This window comes from Cinclus cinclus, chromosome 2 (genome assembly GCF_963662255.1).
Source record: "Cinclus cinclus chromosome 2, bCinCin1.1, whole genome shotgun sequence".
Lineage (NCBI taxonomy): Eukaryota > Metazoa > Chordata > Aves > Passeriformes > Cinclidae > Cinclus > Cinclus cinclus.
The window spans coordinates 49314089-49335855 of record NC_085047.1 but is presented as its reverse complement, the minus strand read 5'-3'; the positions used below and the strand labels follow the sequence as shown (position 1 = coordinate 49335855).

General features: G+C 35.5%; 1 protein-coding gene across 6 annotated transcripts in view; it reads right to left on the bottom strand.

The window, feature by feature from the left end:
• The window catches only part of PAN3 (poly(A) specific ribonuclease subunit PAN3), a 79289-nt gene that overhangs the window by 13900 nt on the left and 43622 nt on the right, over positions 1–21767 (bottom strand). For 4 of the 6 annotated variants that reach the window (XM_062487620.1, XM_062487622.1, XM_062487623.1 and 1 more), the window contains 8 exons: positions 14527–14774; positions 13845–13949; positions 13134–13191; positions 11827–11988; positions 11550–11666; positions 11330–11431; positions 3291–3456; positions 2795–2882 (listed from right to left, as the gene is read on the bottom strand). In XM_062487620.1, coding sequence (XP_062343604.1) covers positions 2795–2882; positions 3291–3456; positions 11330–11431; positions 11550–11666; positions 11827–11988; positions 13134–13191; positions 13845–13949; positions 14527–14774 — 1046 coding nt within the window. Of the gene's footprint in view, positions 1–2130; positions 2283–2794; positions 2883–3290; positions 3457–11329; positions 11432–11549; positions 11667–11826; positions 11989–13133; positions 13192–13844; positions 13950–14526; positions 14775–21767 lie in introns of all 6 variants that reach the window. The other 2 variants (XR_009932962.1, XM_062487621.1) reach the window with 2 other exon arrangements.

Sequence of the window (21767 nt, the reverse complement as noted above, 5' to 3'; positions counted from 1 at the left end):
AACCTGTACCAACTTAGTTTTTTATCTCTTGAAAGTTTTACAAGTAAAGATGTTATTGACATTTAGTTAATTGATAGAACTATCAAATAGCATTCACTAAAATCCAGCCCTAGGAGATAAACTCAGAAACAGCCCCCTTCATTAACATCTCCCTGTTACCAAGTAAAGTTCAAGCATGTCAAGTGAGTAAGTTAAGTGTTAATTGCATAGGTACACTTTCTTGTATTTTTTTATCTTAAATAGGTATGTGCCACTATGCCAAATGCCCTAGAGATACCTCAACATTTTATACACTTGATTTTACCAGCCAGACATGGAAGCTATTCAAATAAAACTTTGTTTTTACAGGATCCATTTTCCAGAAACACTTTGAAACCAACAACACTTTTTCTTTTGTTTCACTTATCCTGATACAGATTCAAGCATAGCAATGTATCAGTTCATCCATACTCCAGTTCTGTGGATTCACTTAAAAGGATAAGTACTGGAATTTTCTTAGAAATACTTCCAAGTTCCTAGATTTTGGTGGTTTTGTTTAGAGTCAATATTAGTACTTGAGATGTCCTTCAAACTAGTTTCTTGTAATATGGGAAGGTGCATATGAAAGTTATTTTGGTTTACTAAATTGAAAATATTTACTTTAAGCAAAAGTAACCTTATAGCCCTTGTTAAAACAGTAAAACTTATGTTCTCTGGCTTTTGTGAATGGGAGGACTCACATATTATTCCGAATACAGAAATATTTATTAAACCTTTTTACTGTTTCCTGTATCACCATTTAGTTTTCCCATCTGTACCTTGCAACTGACTGACACAAGACTTATGGACTGAAGGGGGAGGGTGGCAGGAAGTCATATGCTGCAGTATATAAAGGTTTAACCCCTGGTTCTTAATTAAGTGACCATTCATATTTCGTTTACTTCTTTTTAGCTTCCCTTACTGTTGCCTTTATGTAACTCTTAAATGATCATAGAGATGAATGTATTTAACACAGATTGTGAAGAACAATTGCATTCCTTTCACATAGCCCCTCATTGTTTTGGCCAAAACCTCTCTTTATATTAACCATGGGAAATAGCCAGAAAATGGCAAATCCTAACAAACATACCTTTCTCCATTGAAGACAACAAGAAAATGCATATTAACTGGGCAGTAAACCAAGAGATAACCTACATTTTTAACAGTCACAGGAATCCCAGAGGAATTCAGGAACTGGGTCACAGATTGAAAGGAAAAAAGGACAAGCAGCTGCTGTTATTTTGCAATTTTATCTGGCTAGGGCAAATAAAGGTAGAGCATGAGAAATGACTCCTAAATTTCAAGGAATTAACTCAGTCTGGCACCTCTGAAGCAAGAAAATGGGCAGAGAAAGCCCTTTTAGAAAAAGCAGCAAAAGAAAATGCTGTACTATATTTACTAATTGCAGTTTAGATCTTCCAAACTAAGTATTTAGGAGTACTTCTTTCCTGGTTTAGCAGTGCAACCTATACAATTTGAATATTAACAACATACAAAACATGAAAAAGCCATTCCCCTTAAACAAAACTAGGCATTATCAAGCAAGTCAGCTGCTATGGTGGTAAGTGCTTTTGACAGACTTGTGTACCTGCAAGTATTTTTAGATTTGTATGTCCACATATTTTAAATGCTTTTCTTTACATGAATATCGTATCTCAGGAGGATCCCTTTCAAAGCTGAAATTAAAATAGAGAAGTACTTACATTAAAAAAAAAACCCCTCTCATTGCATTTTTAGTCATGGAATCCCTTACTTGTATTCTTATCTTCTCTCAACTGTTTTCCACTAAATTATTATCAAAAGCCCACTGATATGTAGCTGAGAGTGTGTGTGGGAGCACGATATCCTTTGGTGTAGTCCTCAAAGTACATTGAAAACTGCTTTACTGTACCATTAAAAAAAAAGTTATGTTCTAGGACATGGTCTCCAACAAGCTAGTTTCTGCTGACCAAAGTTCAAACATTTAAGGTATTACTTGAAGACTCTGAATAAGCAGTTCTCACAGTGAATAAGGTGAAATAATGAAAATAAATTAAATCCAACTCCCTACTGTAGTCTTCCACTCCCAGCACAGACAGGGTATGTGATGACTGCTGAAGTAATGTACTTTACCCTGAGGGGAAGTTAGGGAAAGAGGCACTCCTGTACACAGTGATGCTCCAGATGACTGTGGAACAGTTTTTGTTAAGTCTAAAGGGGTTCTTCTTAATTCAGGAATTATGCAGAGTCCACGCTTCAGAGAACACCAGGAGAGCACGGAAAAACTAGGAGCCCAAAATAAAGATACACTAGAATCTTTTAGGTATGACGAGAGGGCCTAAATGCAGTTAATTGAAAGATCTCACTCCTCTCAACAGGCATACAACACTTAGTTATTTATGTTAAAATCACAAAAGACAGAGCAAAAACTACTACTGAATCATTATTTATCTCTAACACTAAATGTAAGATTTTTCTTCTCCTTCATTTAGAAATTTCTATTTCCAGTAATTTCTGAGTTAATTTTGTTAAATAGTATAGTTCAACCTGTTCTGTGAGCTTGCTGAAATTTTGGAAGCAGAAGATAACAAAGTGAGAATTCATATTTATAAATTACAAGCAAATTTGAATAGTGTATGGGAGAACCAAGATCAAATCAGAAATGAAAAAACAGTCATTTACAGATAGATACACTGGACTACAGTTTAATTAAAGTACTTGTCTTCCAAAAGGAATCACACTCGTTTGCAGTAATCTCTTTGCCAAGCCACTAACCTAACTGGCAGTGTTGTCTTACCTGAAACTGAGCCATTAATGCCAGTGGATTATTTTGACTGTTGTCAAATGTCAAAACATCAAAGATTCCAACACAATTAACTCGTAACCTTTAGGAACAAGAAGATGAAAAGGAAAAATTGCCATTAAGCTTCATTGGTTACTCAAATCTTTCCTCTAGCATTCATTGAATTGTTTGATAAGATAAAAGCCATCACAAATTACTATGCATCAGAAAAGACTGATTTTACAATTTGATAAAATGCAGAGACAGAATTCAGTTTACACATAAATCAACAAATTTCTAAACTGACAGTAGTGGGTCTGATCTGCAGTTTGAGGATAATGTATAAGTCTTGCCAAAATACGTTTTAAAAGACCTTTAAAAAACCAAAGTTACAAGCCTTAGCACACTGCCTCATGCCAGCTGAGAGACCTTAGTAGCTATTTATGTATCAGGTGCACAGTCAGCAGCTGCCATGAACACAGAGCACAGTGAGACTGAATGCTTTCATTACCTTGTTTTGCCTGTTACCAGAATCTTCGTTGGATCCATAACTCTGCATGCCAGTCCTGCTGTGTGAATGGTCCTTAAGGCAGAGCTGAGCTGCACAATATATGCCCATATTAAGGACTCTGGAAGCAACCCCGCGTGTTGCCGTGGCAGAGGTCCATCATGCTGACCTACAACCAAAACATTGCAAGCATCAATAGAAGGCTGCTGTGCAAAAAGCAAAGTACAACATTTTGAATCATACAATTAACTCACATATTTATTTAACACGTAACAGTCCTTGAAAGACACATCTATTTTGCTTTAAAGGTGAGTTTGAGAATGCATTTTTCTTCACTGGTTGATTTCACTTGTGGTTTTTTGAAAACACTGACAATTCATTAGGCATTATAATTTTCACTCTCATGTACACGGAAATGATGTTTGAAGTTTAGAATGAGCATTGGTTAGAAATTGCTCCAAAGAGTTGGTACATCAAAATATGCAGGTGCTTCAGAATTAAGAACACCAGTATCCTGAAACAAAGAGTATGTACCGCAATAGCTGCAACGTTTTACCTCCTTTATTGCAGGTAGGCTTCCCAACTAAACATTTTCTATCATCTAATAAGAAAAAAACAAGCTAATTTCATATTACCTGGGCAAATCAGACAAATATTTGGTGGCTGAACATCACTGAACACAAGTTCATGTATGTTCTGCTGTGACACAGCTCCCTGACAAGTCATCACTGCATGACCCCTATTCCATGGGTGATATGAAAGAAATGCTTTTGCTTCCCTTACAAATGGATTTGTAGTTCTTTCAAAAGTAAAACTCAATCTTTGCAAACACACACTCAAATCCTACAAATAGCCTGAGTAATACTGAGTCACAGATGAAAAAAATCAAGATCTAGATAACAAAAGTCATTTTAAGTATGCTGTGTGTAATTCAAGTAAACTGGTATTGTTTGCCTTTCACAAAGTTGAAGCAGAAAATACATCCAAAGTAAGACAGTATATCTCAATTTCACAAACCATAAAATACATTTCGAGAGGTTGCCTCAGTACTGATTTTGCTAATTTTGAGACCAGTAATATCATCAGTATTAAGTAAAATCATGTAAACATCTGATTTGTTTTGCTGTAAACTGACTGTGCTCTTCTCTTAAACATCTTCCTCTTTTGTTTGTCTTCCTGTTTGTTTGGGGTTTTTGGGTTGTTTTGGCTTTTGTTATTTTTTGAGGTTGGGCTTTTTCCCCTTGTCCTACATGACCATATCAGCATCTGCACATTTGACCAAAGTAAGCCTGTTTATGCTTGCATGTGTATGCATACACAAAACATATGCACAGTAAAAAAAAAAGTGGAACACATTACTGTTTACTTGGAAATTTTACTGACTTTGGGGTAATGGGCTGGGAATGTTACCAGCTTTCATTTTAGCTTTGTTTAGTCCACTTTCGAAATTTCAGTTTTCTTTTCAGGTTAAAGGTGCTTTGGTTTATATTATGAAGATCAAGACGCTGAGTCCTTTAAAAAGCAGTAAGCCTGGCATGTCTACTGAAAACTGAATATAGTGATATTGTTTGTTTTTTCTGGCCCCCTGATCAATCATTATGCAAATTACTTCCCACAAAAACCATCATACCAAAAGTCTCGTACAAAATTCATCATAACAAAAGTAGCTAACTTTTCCCCTCATAATTCTCTTCTCCAGCATGACAAAAATTGTAATATAAAACGACTAAGGAGATACAACCTCCTGTATTAGTTGAGACTCTCTTTACTACTTGCTGTAGAATGCATGTTTTATTTGGTGAACAGCAACACAAGTAGTAAATTTAACAAGGATGTGCATGGATACTGTAAGCCAATTACATCTGTACTAAGTAAGTCCAGAATAGAAATGTTGCTATAATATCCTAAAGACAGAGAAAAGCCAAAACCTGGCAGTTATTTTTCTGCATGAATAACAGCACTTGCCTTTGGATTTTCAAATTAAGGCAATGTAACCTAGAGAATATCCAATATACACTTAAAAGACCTGAGTACAACACAGCTTCTCATCTACCAGAAAATCTCAAGTAATATTATTTTACTACTGGAAAAACTAACTTTAGTCTACAGACTAATCTAGGCTGCTGCTTTCACACCACTTGGCTTCACCCCACATTCACATACACTAAACTAAACACTAAGTTAAAAAACGTGGGAAGAATCAGCTTTGAAATGCGCTCTTACATATCTATCTGTTCAAAATAAGCACAATTAAAAGCAGTTCAGTTGGCTGCAATGCTGACTATAATGTATGTCCCAAGAGGCCCATCAGACCTGCAGCAGACAGCACTTAAGCAAGGACCCAAGCAGATGAGACCCAGAAGCTTGCTCTTCAGGAGAGACACAGGTGGAAAGCTTTCCAAACAGCACTGAACACAAGGAAAAGCATCACAAGAATGTAAGTAAACACTACCCAAATGATCTGAGTATTGAAAAGTGGCTTTTTTAGAGATTCCATGGTTGATTTGCAAAAGCTTCCCACCACAGGCTGAATCTATGGCTACAGCAATCAAAATTTCAGACTGAGTTCTTTCTACCTACTGCATGGCAGATTGACCTCTCCCAATAATTTCATCTCTGTGATGTAGAACACAACCAGTAATGGAAAAGATTAAAAATTTAAAACCTGCCATTTCAAAAACACAAGTTATCCCTTCTTTTTCCTTGCCACATAGGGATAAGCATAAATAAAAATGCTGACACTTATTTTTTCAGTTCTGTGGTATGCTGTTGACAACAGAATAAAAATATTACCCTCCATACTGGTGTGCATGTGTATATTAAGTTTATGCTTGTTATAAAAAGCATTCAAATGAAATTCTGTTCTCCAGAGCAAGTATGAATCCAGGAATAGTCCTGGGCTGAGAAGACCTGGGAACACCAGCAGCAGGGCCAGTCTGACATCATCAAGAACACTGTCAGAAAGCATGCTAAGAAACTGCAATTCTCACACAGTTATGAAGAAAAAGAAAGAAAAAAAAACACAGTGAAAGATTTGGCTGTTTACTAGATTGAACCTCTCAGGCTTGTAAATCAGTGTTTTACATTTAGAACTGTGAATTGTTCAGTGTTCATTTGGTGTTCTGAAGTTAAAGTACTGAAAAACAAGACAAGTCAGTAGCCTTCATTTCTCCTTCAGGGAAATGGGGTTTGGTTTTACATTTCCCAGTTTCCAATATAAAGGTTCTGAACTACTAGTGCGCAGCAGTATTTTTTTGTAAAAATTCCAAAGCTACTGAAAGCTTATTAAGCTTGCTTTGAAAAACTTGTAGCTTTTGGAAAAGGTATTTTAGGATAATTATTAGTCACATATTTTGCCTTCAAAAACATCATGCTGACTTTTAATATTCATATATACTTACTCCTCATCACACACTATTCATCTAATCATCACACAACTTATTTCTTTTTCAATGGAAGGGGTATTTTATGAAAAAAAAAAAAAAAACATTCAGCACATGGGGACGCAGAAACTGTAAAGTCAGCAGTGAAGTCCATTTTTGTGCATGACATACTACTGTTAAATGTGTCAAATGCAAAGCAAGTTTCCCAGACCATGCTTATCTTCATCAGAAGATATTTGCTGAAAAACAGAGACTGTGCTGCTGAAAACTCCTACTAACAGCATTTAATTACTCAGACTGTTTAAAAGCAGAGCAAAGGACATATCAAAGGCATGCTTATCTCTGCCAACCAAAAACTCATCAGGACAAACCTTTCTGGCAGCTGTCAATAGTTACTGTTAATTTGCCAGGATTTTCTGGCTGTTAAGTTTTTAAAGTACACACAATCAGAATTTGGTTTACCATTCAATTATCAGTCTGTTAAAAGCAACATTTCAGTACTTTTGGGTAAACTTGTTAATGCAAAGAGAACACAATTTCAGCAGAGACAAATGCACTAATGTGTATTATAATCTGAAGCTAAGAAATCTAAGAAAGATGGAGGAAAACCAAAAAGTTCCAGAACAACAGATTTAATGCTTAGAGTATGAAGTGTTTTGAGGAAATACAAGAAGTAAGAATAAAATAAGAAGAAACTTTTCAACGAAACGTACTTTGAGTAGCAATTAACTGAAAATTCAGATTCCTGATTTTAAAACCCATGCAAATTTAGTAAAATATGACAGAACAATGTTAAGATTACCACACAGTACCATCTGAAGGAAGAGGAGGTATCATTAAATAAAAAGAATAGAAGCAACAAATTCTACTGCATTCAGAAGTTAGAGACATTAGTTTACAATATAAAAAATAAATGTAAGCTGCTATTTTTCTCCCCCACACCAAATCTCTACCAAGGTAGTTCTGTAACAGGGTCTGGAAATAACATGGCAAGAAGAAAACACCCAAGACTGACCACATTGACACCAGTGACATGCAAGACAGCCATGTAAACCATAATCCTCATCTTTTAACTATCAAGGTCTCATGTTGCCATTTGAAGCGTTCAACATAAATAAGGTTGCATACCTGAAATCAAATTCTCTGAGTTCACTGATCAGGTTCACAGTGTTGTGCCTCCTAAAACCTTTAAAAGCAATTGTACTAATCTGGGCCTCATGCTGAAGAGTACCCAACTTCCATCCATTCCCCTGCTTCTCTTGGGAGTCTCCTCTAGGCAGGCAGACGGCCAAGAAACTCTGTGAGGGGATGGAGAAAGGATCCATGAAGGCAGGCAATGCTGAGAAATCAAGTTATAGGTATGCAATCTTATTTTTCTCTCTTAAATCGCTCCTTCTACTGAGGACCAAGCTAGAAAGTAGCAGTTATCAAAAAAAAAAAAAAAAAAAAATAAAATAAAAAAAAAAAAAAAAAATAAAAAAAGCCAAAGCAAAGATATGCAGAAAGATGTGGCAAAACTTGGAAATTCAGGTGACTTTCCCCCTGATTTATCTACTAACAAGATTGAAAGAGCAGGTAGTAAGTGCCATAGTCAGGAGACAGTTATCTTCCCAACATACCCCTGTAAATTCTGTTGCAACAGCTCATTTTAATTAAATAATACTTTGGTTGGAACAGACATCGATGTCTTATTTCCAACTTCCCAGATTATCCCTTCCTATATAAGGAAATTGAAGTAGGCCAAATAAAGGGTCCAGATAGCCCATGAGCCTGTTTTAAAGACACATACACTAAAATCAGTTTGCCATAAACACTGAAGTGTGTAAACATAAACTAGTAGAATATTCCATTAGCGTCCAGTGATTTTCAACCCAGAAGTAAATATCATGTCTTTGCAATCCCAAAATATTTCTGCTCTATGAGTAAGCCCACTTCCTCCCTGAACCTAGGCAAATGTGTGTAATAATCTGTGAAAGTTCCATGATTTAATTATCTTTACACAGGTTTTGAATTTGCTACCTGTCTAGTTTCATTGGTAAGTTCTTAGTTTCAGGCTGGCAGAAATAATACACTTTTTAAATTAATTTTTTCATTATTCCAGATGATTTTTCAGACCATGTTCCAGTGATTTTTAACCCCATTATATTCCTTTCCATCTTTAAAAGCATGAAAAGCATTATTCCACTTCACTGTTCTTCATCCAGCTGTTTCACACATTCAATCATCTCTGTCACCTCTTCTCAACTTCTTTGCTGCTCTTCTATACCCTTCAAAACACACGAGGACCACAGCTACAGACAGGAGTCTATCAGGCATACACATATTGAATACAATGTCTACCACTTCACTGCTCTTTTCTTAATAAGCTATATCAACCTATTTCCTATTTACAGCTATTCAGCAAGAGGACAGTATTCGCTTCCATCTACTTAACTGTGGTCCCAGACCTATTACTGAGTGGCAACACTCACAGAGGCCATCATTTCATGTTTAAAGCTAGTTACATTTTTCCTGTGATCACACTACTTTACATTACATCACCTGCTGTATTATCAGTAGGAGTTCAAGTCTTGTAAGATCCTTCTGCAATCAATCACAACTGGCCTTTGTTTTTAACAATCCAAATAATTTTGTATTACCAGCAAACTTTGACAGACCATTTATCTTCAGAGCAAACAAGTGAATGTGTTAAGAAATACAACTGCCAGGACATCATCTTGTGAGACCTGTCAGTTATCTTCATTGTTCACTCTTTCTGTTTCCAACATTCTAACCAGGCATTAACCTGAGAACTTCCACTGCCATATGACTACATAGGTTCTTCAAAAGACTCTGTTGGATGTCACTGAAAATTCCAAGGTCTTATCTACTGGATCTTCCTTTAAAAAATTTTGATAGGCTAATGAGACATGACTGCACTTTATAGGACCACAACTTAATTATTTTCCAGTGTGACAAAAGAATGTGTTCCCAAGAACTTTATTGCAACTTCTATTATTTTATCTAGAACAGGCATAATTCTTCTGTGATTCTCTAGAGAGATACAAAAACATAACAAGGACTGATTTACATGGAAATTGAAAACCATGACTGGGAAACACTCAGAAGTCCAGTCCTGCACGTAACAGTCATTAACTTGGCAGTAGATCTTCCAGTTTTATCTCACCAAATTAGTTTCACATCAGGTTTACTGAATCTGTAATTGCATTCTCTGATTTGCCAAAGGATATGACACATCAAACTAGGGTTTCCTCCATCTGAGATATTACCACCAAAATCAGTCGTGGAAATCAAGTTCCATCTCCACTTATACTGGTCAGCTCAGTGCAAAGCCAGTGAGAATTATGCAGTATATAAAGCAGCCACAAATTTCTGAATGCATACAAGGTCTTCAAGTATTTGAACATATTCACAGACTACCAAAACACTATACTCTCTGATGTATAAGACAGCCAAGTGAAGTTCTACATCTCAACCTTGGAAACAGTTTGAACTCACAGCTAAAAGCTCTAATTTCAAAAGGCACAAGAAAGAAAAAAGCCTTAGCTTCTGTTTCTCTTCATATGCTGGCAGCCTGAAGTCATTTAGGGAAGATCTTCTGAAGACCTTCTCAAAACAGAACAAAACAAACAAAAAAAAAAAAAACAACCAAAAAAACCCCCAAAAAATTAAAAAAAAAACAAAAACAACAAAACAAAACACCACCAAAACGGGCCATATCACATTCCTTTGGTCATCCCTGGTGCTGGATCTAATTTCAGGGCTGGTCTTGCATCAAGCAAGAATTTGGTCCAAAAAAGCTCTGTGGGGTATTTTTCTACCTTAAGTCTTCCTGTGATTCCATTCAGCAGTGACCACCTCTCATTCTCAGCATGGCACTGTTGTGCTCCAAACACCTGACTGCAGTTTGTAGGACTGCAGGGGTCACGAACTGATCCTAACAGAAATAATGATTGACAGTACACTGTTTTGGAGAGGAAGAGGCTTTAGTCACAAGCATGTGAGCTCTACTGGGCTACCTGCCAAGCCACAGACCATCCTGTGACAGATTTTATTTACGAACATTGATGTAGTTTTAGTAACTCCATTGAAGCTACATATATACATGAAAAAAAAAAAAAAAAAAATCAGACCTAAGATGTGAAGTTGGTGTCTGAGAATATGCTTACAGGGATTTTTCAATCCCTTTCTCATCTTCACTAGCACTTCACTTTCAAATCATGAAATAAAATACTGTCTAGTTATTCTACATAATACATAGTGAGCAAAAAAATAGAGTAGGACCCCTAAACAGCAAGCATCAAATTGGCATAGTGTATCTTCTGAATTTTGGAATCATCACCATTAAATGTTAAGTGTTAGCCGGTGACAGACCTGTAATAAGGACATCAGAGCTCCTGGCTTCCAATTTTGTTCCAACTTACTTTTTTTTGAAGAGCTGTAATTCCCTTACATGCTGACACCAATTTTATACTTGCTTGATAATTTAAAAACTTTTTACTAATAGGAGGTGAAGAGGTCTCTTATATCAATCAGCTTATGGTATGACAGAACTGATTAGCCAAAAAATTAGGCTGAACAACTATTTGTGACCAGATGTTTACTGCTGAAGTATTGGAGAGTGTACAGGAGTATTATATGATAGTGTAGTTTTCTTACCCCATTTCCGTTTTGTGAAATAGGAATCAGCACTAGGGTCATTGAAGTGTCTGCTCATCATAGTCTCTCCTCCAGCATGAAAATCATATGCAAACACTAGAGCTTAAAGATATAAACAGGTGATATTAATTAACTCAAGCACATTTTAAAAAAACATCAACACAACAGCTGGGGGGGAGTGGCAGGGAGGGGCAGCGGGAAAGAAAAAAGAAAAACTTACAGTGTTCTCCAAAAGCTTTAGTGGTAAACACTTCACGCAAAGTTACAATATTTGAGTGCTGAATCTTTTTCCACATGTCAACCAATACCATACACTTTGTGTTAACAAGACGAAAACCTAGGGAAAAAATTAAACCCATGGTTAAAGTATAATGTTTACAATAAGACATTTTTACTTCAACATTTCATCTGAAACTGCTGATAAGCAACCAGACATTAAAATATGACTGGTATGCTTAGGAATGCTAGTCCTACTGAGACAACTCAAATTTTCTCACCGTGTATCCTCCGAAGGCAATATGGCAGATCATCTTTACTATTTACAGCTTTATAGCACGATGTAATGTACCCAAAGTTGCTCGTTTTCTGTATCCGATTGGGCGGTGGCAGTGGTTCCAAAGGAAAGAGACTGTGGTAGCTGTCCACTTCTGCAGGAACTGCTAAAATCAGTTTATACACAGAAACACATCAGGCCTCAGCTGACTTTGAGAAAGTTACTGCGCAGCAGAGAAAATTAAAATGACTTTCACTAACCTGTAAATTATATAATATATATATATAAAATATATATAAATTACATATAAAATATATATACCTCCATCTTTTAGGTACATGTAAGGTTAAAATCACTATTTTCGTTTTAATACTAATGTATTGGTAGGTTCCTACAAGTGATCCCACAGTAAAATTGTCTTCAGAAAAGGTGTTACACCAAGCAAAATCAACAGAATAGATACACAGTTCCATCTGCCATTTTCTCACTTGCCTTAGAAATTCACTCTTATGAATGATATTTCTTCGGTGTTTCTCCTACACTGATGTAATAATAAGCACCAATTTCATGCAGGCTTCATACCATAGTAAGAACCCCATTTTCATCAGAAAAAGGGCAAGTATCATTCATATGTGTTTTAATATACTTGTTCAGAAAACGGGAGAGAGGAGTGCTTAAGGTTTACAAATCAGATTAAGAGACTACCCTCACACTTCACCTGGATTAAAACACTAAACTGCATTTTTTTCAACTGCATCATTATGCAGTTATTATGCACACATTTGAGAAGATACTGCAAGCAAAAACTGTTTAAATCAAGCTGAATAATGTAAATTCCCCGAAAGCCAATCACAGTAAATAATTATATGTTCCCTTTGCCTGACAACTATTACAAAACCTGCTCTGATATACCAGCCAAGTCACTTCAAAGCAAACTGCTCTTTTAGTTTACACACAACCTTTGAAAAATATACATGTAATTTGAAAGAATTACCTAATATCCACAAAGTAATACAAAATTACTCTTCATAAGGCTTTGCTGCCTTACTGATTTTTCCTGCCCCAGCAATGTAAAGTATTCCTAACTATTAAGGAGTTTCAAAATAGGAGAAAATTGCAATAGAATACAGAGAAATTAATTCATATTTCTGAAACACTTTGCATTTGGTTAATCATAGCCTGGGCTGGTGATTAAAGCTCCATGAAAAATTAAAAACAGGTGGCATCTTTTGCAAGATATTGTTAATATAGAGGAATGTGCATGGTTGCAGAAAAACATGATCACTGTTAAGAGTTTCAAGGAACACTCACCAGGAATATCAGCCTGATCAATCTGGGCCATAGTTATTAAGTGTCTGTTGATGAGCTCCTGAAGGAAAAATTAAGTGTTGAACATTATAATTCAGCTCATTATTTTTGATAATTTAAGAACACAGCATCTTTGAAGTACTAGCTACCTGTACTAAAATAGAGAATAGATGCAAGTATCTAAGGCAGAGAGGGTCAGAAGACCGCTAGCTTGAAAATTTGAATGATAAAATACCTAAATTCTTAAAGGAGCTTCAGAAGACATTTGCTATAGCTGGCACTGACAAAGGCACCTACTACAGTAAAGCTGAAATTAATAACACTCACAGCCAGCCTTGAGATGATGAGCCTTAGAAGAGCTCTTCAACTAACACCTGCATACTCCCACTTTGAGTGGGAGACTTTAAAACTGAATAGTACTGCAGCTTAAAATAAGGCTACAAAAATAAACCTATGCACACCAAAAAACCACATCAGTAATAGTTGTGAGCTGAATAGTAAATCATGGCATGCAGATTAGACTGCAGTCGTATATGTTGTAACTCACCCCCACTCTCTGTGGTACTACACCTATTACAAGATTTGATTTTTCAATTTCTCCACAGAGAAAACTGACTACACAGATTGCAAGTGTCTGTTTCTCTTCTACCATTAGCAATTTTCTATTTTCCACCAAGATAATGCAATTTTCCTTTAAACTCTCTACCATCTTACCTGTCTGAGCTCATCTGCCATGAAGAAGGAAGGTGCATTTGCTTTTGGCTGCATGTAAGCAACATGAGGTGCAGCTGGATGGTAGATGTGGTAGTTTGGAAAAACCTAAAAATAAAATATTTTAAGAAACTTTAAGTCCTTAAGGATAAGGTAAACAAAGAGTTTTTTCACCTTCAGTTCAAACTACATAACTACAGAATCACTGTGTACAGTACAAGTGACAAATATATTGTCAGATATGTTACAATTTTTTATGTGGTATTCACGTCTAACAATTTCAAGGGAGAGGGAGGTGTATGTTTACATAGGTATGTAAATAGTTAACACTTTTGTAACTGCCTTTTCCCCATCACTGTACATGTAAGAGCTATTTAACCTATAAAAAAACCAAATCTAACTTCTAGATGCTTTCTCATTATATATGTATACACTGAGACATATAGAATGCTTTCTTGCTATTGCTGTGTTAAAACCCCAGAAAGCTCTACATAGCTGTACATGAAAAAAATAAATAAAAATTTCTCTGGTCCTTATATTTCAGTCATTTTTGGAGAACTAAAATAACTAAAAGGCCTAATCTTGATACAGAATAAGCGGCTTGTAGCATTAAAATAATATCTGTATCATCAACCAATTCAGCACTTAAAAGCTCTAGATAGCTGTGTATTGAAAGACAACATACCATTCCTGTGAGAGGTGCTGGAGTTGTATCAGTGTAGAAGTATGTTGTTCCACCCACTGTTTCCTTCTGGATCACCTGCCCAGTAGATGGAGGCTGAGAGACAGTGTTAGCGACAGATGCAGAGGCACTAGTAGGCACCATATAGTTTGCTGGGTTAGGAGTATGACTTCTTCTTCGAGGAGCAGGAGATGTATGAGGAGTTATTTTGGGAGAATGAAGAGGAGAAGATCCTGCTGACAGTGACATTCCTTAAAGAAACACAAGAACATATTCTTGATCAAATCTGTCATTAAAAAAAAAAAATCTGCAACTTCAGAAAAGCAGCCTTCACTACTAACAATATCTGAGCAGGTGAGACACTTAACTCCCCATATAGATATAGAAATCCTTGAGCTAAAACATTAAGAGCATGACTGAACAGCAACATTTTCTCCAAATCTTTGTTTAGTGTAGAGAGATGGAGCTTGGGAACTTAGAGTACACACATAAAGAACCGAAATGAAAAACATAAAAGCAGCTGAAAGGGGAAGACAAGTCAAAATAATGCTGTGTCTAAAAGACAGTTCATTAAACTGCAAAAAGATAAAATATTAATGACTATCTAAATGAGTGTTTACTTAAGAGTTACATGAACAGTCAGTGGAATTTGCTTAGCTGTAACTCATTTCACCTAATCATGCATGTACCTTTTACTAGAACTCCACAGCTATGAATGTCTCCAGTAATACAGCACACAAATAAGTTTGCTAATAATACACAGTATGCCATAATTAATAACTTCAGGGGAGTAATTACCTGTTTTCCTGTAATTATTATATTCAAAAGTCATCCTCCAAAAGATCTATTTTATATGGAAAAATAGGTAACATCTCATGATATGAAATCTATTAAACATTCCTGTTGGGATTTTCGAATTTATTTGAAATTATTTATTAGCTGGTGCTTACCTTCAACATTACAGGGGCACCTCCACTGACACCTGAGAAATTCTGCTTCTAAACAAAGTGCGTCAATGAGAAAAACAAGGGCAACTTCTTTGCACACACTTTTTAGTTACCAAACAGTCTAATTATTTCAAGAGTGATTGCATGCAGAATTCTCAGATTTGCTTATTTATAAAAATTAGGTGTAAAATAGACATTCCAGGGTTCTTCTGAGGAAGAGACAACCCTTCAAAAAAACTCCTTGAAGAGTTACTTACTAGCACAAGACCTGACATATTCAGGTGTTCAGATTAACATCAAGGAAAACATCTTTGAAAGTTATTATTGCTCAGTTCAGACTGGGATGTACTTTCTCTTCTATACAGTCAGAATTGTATTACTCATACAAATTGTTTTCTTGAAAGGATAGAAGAGACACAGCTTTCATATGTAACATTCTATGACAGCTGAAAATTCTTCTCTAATTAAGAATTGTTAGTTATTACTCAGATATTTGATTAGACTAATTCTGTAAGCCCTAGCAACCTAGAGTAATTTAAGCAAATATCCAGAGGAATTTTTTTTGCATACACACTTTTTAATTACATCAACTAGTTTATTTAACTTCAATCATGAGTTACAGTATGCAGAGTTCTCAAAATGCATCATCAGTAATGTGTAGGAGTGATTTCACACTCATATCATGTCCCTAAAGTAATCTCATCCCTCCAACATTTTTCTTTTTTTAAACAAAAGACAAATGCAAATAATTTTCAGTATTAACAAGTAAGCAGTAGCTTGGGAAAAATTACTTTGAAGTTATGTTTCATAATGATATTAACAGAATATTTGTAACCTTTCATTTAGCTCCCCTTATTTACTCCTTTGACATCTCAAAAACCATGTTTATTAATTCAGCACAATTCTCTTCTATTCCTCCGAAGTGAATACTTCCAACAAAATTAACAAGATTTTTAAAATATAACTGTGGTAAAATCACATGCCTTTCTTTTTAATTGTGTCTTTTGAGTAATTTCTTCATCTCATAAAAATGCAAAATATACAAATATGAAGGGAAACAAGTCTGTATTTGCTAGACTAGAACTTTTCTTTATATTAATATACATACATGTGTGCACAAAGACCTTGTTGACAAGTAATATTGTAGAATATTGCTGATCAGTGTACTAACTTAAAAATTGAATTATAATAGGCACTGCAAAATGGTAACATAAATGGTCTCCTAAAAATCTTTTTGAAAATTAACTGTATGACTATAAAATATTAGATATTTTGAAAGCACCAGTTTATGCTACAAGAACAAGTAAGCTTTCATTAAGGTGAAATGTTACCTTAAGTGACTGAGTAATATTTAAATATTTCAACAGCTACTATAAAATTTGTTACATTTTTAACAAAAGACTGAAACAAAAATTCTTAATTTACTGGAGGAAAATATCAAAGGAAACAAGGTATTATAAACAACTATTAAAAGCTGAAGGATGACTAAAGTGGCCATTAAACTGAAGCAACTCCACAGTTTGTGATACCTAAGAGTTCTCTTCATCTGTGGGAAGTTACTGACATCTTTTTCACTCTATTCCAATAAAGCAGTATTAACAGAAGTCCTTGCAAGCACATTGACAGGAATAACTGGCTTCAAGAATAACTCAATAACAGCCAACTGTAGGGATCATGAAATAAAAACTCAGCAGCCTTCATATATATTGATGGAAAATTAACTGAAGACCTCTCTGCTCTAAAATAAACACCACATGTACAAGACAGTAAATAATATTTTACAGAAAAGCGAAGACTTGCAACGTGCTAAAATTATACTTTTACAAGCTTCCAAGAAGAAAAGATATCTCTAGTGGTTTTTACAGATAAAATTTCAAACAATTTCCACTCTGAGATTTAGGTTTTTTTAAAAAATTATTCCTGCCTAAAAATAACTACACACATAAATCCTTAATGTCTTTGCACAAGTATTAATGCAAGATTGAAGGAAAAGGATCACAGCATTAGACAAATCCTTTCAGATGGCCTTCCAGTCTAGTTACGTCTCATTTTGAAAGGACATTGAGAGTTCAGTGAAAATCATCTGGCAGACAGAACATATGGCCTCCTCATTTGCCAGTATGCATAGCGAGTTCAGGAGATGAAAGAAGCTTGACTAGAGTTTGGTTTTATTCTACTAGAACTATATACTACATGTGCTACAAGAATTTTGCTCCTAGTGCTGTGGTGGGTACAGACAGGCTGAGACAACAAATGCTGAAGGTGATAGATTGTTCTGAGAGACTTGCATTATCTTCTGCGCAATCTAAATAACTAGTGAAAGCCAGTAGAACAACAACTAAAAACCCCAAACTCTTAATACAGTGAAACTTATACATATTTAAGTACTTAAGCCAGCTAACCGAGTGCACAAACTCAAGCAAATATCACCAACTTCATTAGTATTTCAATCAGTTAAAAGCATACTAATATTAATATTTAATCATAACAAATAGAATTAGATGAAAATAAAGAACATAGTTACATCAGTAATGGGTTAGATATGCCTACTGATTCATACTCAAGGAAAAAGATGTTACTAAACACACAATAGTAACAACGGAGCCACACCTCACAGAATTAGGCTGGTTTTAATAGCACAGTTTATATAAATGCCTATTTACTTAAGGGCCCAAGAAGAAATGAGCCTTTAAAAATCTACTTATGACTTACGTATGTACACATGCATGCATATATATATATATACATACACACACACATATATACATATACACATATATAACTGTCATATCAGTGATCTTGACAAATAACATTAAGCTTTCCCTATGAGAGGGTTCAAGATTCCCCTATATTAAATTCAAATGCCAACAGGAACACTATGACAGACATCATAAAGCTTATTTCAAATTGTCCCTCCTGAGACTTTTCTACCAGCAAAGGCAGCTGTCCATTCCTTGCCCTGGGGAATCTTAACACACTTCATGAAGAAGTCAAATACAATCTTAAAAAATGAACTGCAAGGGAAAAGGGTTTCTCTCATTTTTATATCTAAAAAGAGGTGGCACAATATGCAGCTGTCACGGTGTCACAGCAACATGGAAATGGTTGTTGGATTTGAATATCTTTTCCCAAATTCAATATCTTTTCCCAAATTCACAGTGACTGTGCAGGCTAGCTACACACACCTGCAGCTCCTGATACTATTCTTCTTCTGCGAAGAGAGAGGTCATACTTACACATCCCTCTTTATTCTTATATTTTCCTTTCTTGCCTGGGTTTTAACTTTTGAAGTTTCACTGTGACTGAGGAAAGGGAAATGGCAGACTTTGACACACATTTGAGACAATCCTCAAGACATTTTATGAGAATAATGGTCCTAATAAAGCTTTGTAGCACGCAATGTATTTGAATTAAAAGCTAGGTTGTATTTTGAACCTGACCATTCACACAGAGAATCAGGATCAAAGGGCATTAAGCATGATCTCTTAATGAGTCAGTAACTACAACTTTTTGATTGAATGAGAATTCATAACTTAGTGAGACAGGATTTCATTAAGTTCACGTGCATGCAAATCAGCTGACCTACAACATTAAAGATTCAAAAAAAAATCCTTTAAATTTTGCCTACAAATTTACCAATTTACAGCCATATCCCTATGCCTCTAATGCTTATAACTCATTCAGAGGTCAAAAATTAAACATTTAACATTTTATCACTTTAATGTTCAATGACTAATTTTTCCTCTTCAGTTTCAACTGGGAAAAAAGAATTTTAAAGTTTCTTTGCCTTCTTCTGTTCTTACATTATGCTGGAATGGCTGCAGAACTGCCTCTGCGCAATACTTGATCCAGGAGGCTGGAACAAGCTCTTGTGGCATTCAGCTACACCAACCACCTCAGCTGAAAGTGCTCCATCTTCATCTGGGGCTGTGGGCTCTGAGAACTACACTTCTGCAGCTCATCACAAATGGAGATGTGTCAACAAGCGCAAAACCTTTGCACTCCTGCCTCCTAAGCCTGCAGGTTCAAACTGGCAGCAGAAATGGCATCTCCTACATACCACAAACTCAGAACCTGACTTGGACTAAATGCAGAAGCAAGAGCAATTTGCTGTCACTTCCATCAGTGACAAAGGCATCATTCTCTAGGTATAACCTAGGCATTTTTTGCTAACGGGGGCTATACATCTGTTCTCTCCTAAGTTCAACAGAGCAATGATGTCTTACCACTTTGATGACATTCATGGAATTCCTTCATATAGTGTATTGCGTATTTTAATGACAATACTCTAATACAGCTACACAGGACTGGGTAAGATCAGCTTGTTAGCAAAAGTGCTATTTGAAGACTGTCAACTTCTTACTAAATTTCCCACACAAATTACAAACTGTGTGTTTGCTAGCAAAGAAAGGGAGGAGCAATAATGTAGTACTCCGTTTACTGAGTTTATGGAAAATGTTTGAAAATGGTAAATGAGATCTGTTTGCAACTCTTCAGTGAAACAATTTTCTCCCACCCCTCGTGTAAGTTGCATTTTTACATCACTCTATTTCCATATTCTGTTATAAAGGCCACCAAGATGAACATGACTCTCTGTTGGGATTACCCTAGAAAGCACTTACATAAGTAAACATGTGAACATAGGAGTAACCTTCATCCATGTTACATCCTAATCAATATATCAGGCATGGATCCAACAAGTTATCTACTGAAGTATTTTAGGTTTCTCCTGCCATTCTTTTCAGTATTTCTGCAGTACTGTTGACAAGACAGACCAAGTATTTTCCAAGGACAAGAAATACTAGATGTCAAAAGTGGTTTGGATTTACACCTACCTTCAGGGAAATCTCAGAAATTAGGTATGTGAAAACTTAGATTTTTCCATCATCGAGAAGGAAATCAAAGGACTGTTTTCATAATTTATGTACTTTGCTATGAGTGAATACAACTATGGAAGTCTGAAATACTCCTACCACATTTCTTTATTTTTCAAATTTTGATTTCCTCCAGTACCCTGTAAATTACAATATGTAATCTTAATCTCACATAAACACTTAAAACAGCAAAGTTATTCCACTGGGGAGTATGCACCCTTTAACTAGAAGGAGAACTGATCTTCATTAAAAGGAAAATTCTTATAGACTCTTCATATGGGTTTCATTTGAATATGTTTTCATTTATTGAAAGCTAACAGATCTCAACCATTTTTTCATGAAAACTTCAGAATGTATTTCAATATTTTTTTTATTATGTTATCCAGTATGATCTAAGTGGTGAAGTTTCCCCACACAAAGATAATGCTTTCTTATTTAAGAGCTTAATTTTTTAGAAAGAGCACCTCCTAGCTGACCTTGAGGTAACAGGAACTTCTGTGGATGGATCCTGTTGACAACTTTAATGTTGACATTTAAATAAAAATAAATGTCTGTGAGCAGTATTTACATAGGACATTTAGGTTCAGAGAATTCTACACTAAGTGAGAAAAGAAAAGCTTCTAGAAAAACTCAGAATCAAGAGCCCTACTTTGAACTATATTTTCATTTTACATATATAGGAAGAACAGGGAAACAAGCCAACTCTGCCTGAAGTTAGCTCTTATGAATACTCCCCCATCCCTCTTGTCCATAAACAAACAATAGTATTTGAGGCTAGAAAGTTTGCAGCACTGGTATCTATATTTATTTCTAGGAGCTGAAATTGTTGTGTGAACTTCTTTCATCAGTGTTACTTATCCTTTCAAGTATTACTTACAGATAGTAAAGAAATTGGACTGTGAAGGATCCCTCTGAGACCCCACTGGACACTTTCCAAAAGTAGATCATTTTACTGTATTCTATTTAATCCTTTATACACTTTTCAATCCAGGTGACAAGGCTGAGAGGCATATAAACACAACAGTTTTCCAATAAGACCGTACAGCACAATATAGAATCAAGCAGACACAGTACCACAACATGTTCATTTGGTGAGCAGAAGTATCAATCACTTGCCTAGCCTCCTCTGGTATGTGTTTATATTTTAAATGCTCTAGTCTTTCACATTGACATCAAGAAAAACTGAAGTTCATTTTAATAAGTGGTAATTCACAATAGATGCTTAAAAAAATCATTTATAAGATTTGTCCAACCACCTTTTGGCAATTACCTAACGCTTCTCAGTAGCCACAAGAGACTCCTGAAGGTTTAGGTACATACAGAGACTCTTTAAAGAATCTGTAGTGTGAATACCCAGATTTGCTGATGGCTACATAGGAAAATATTTTAATTTTATTTAAACAAAACTATTAGAATTAAGTTA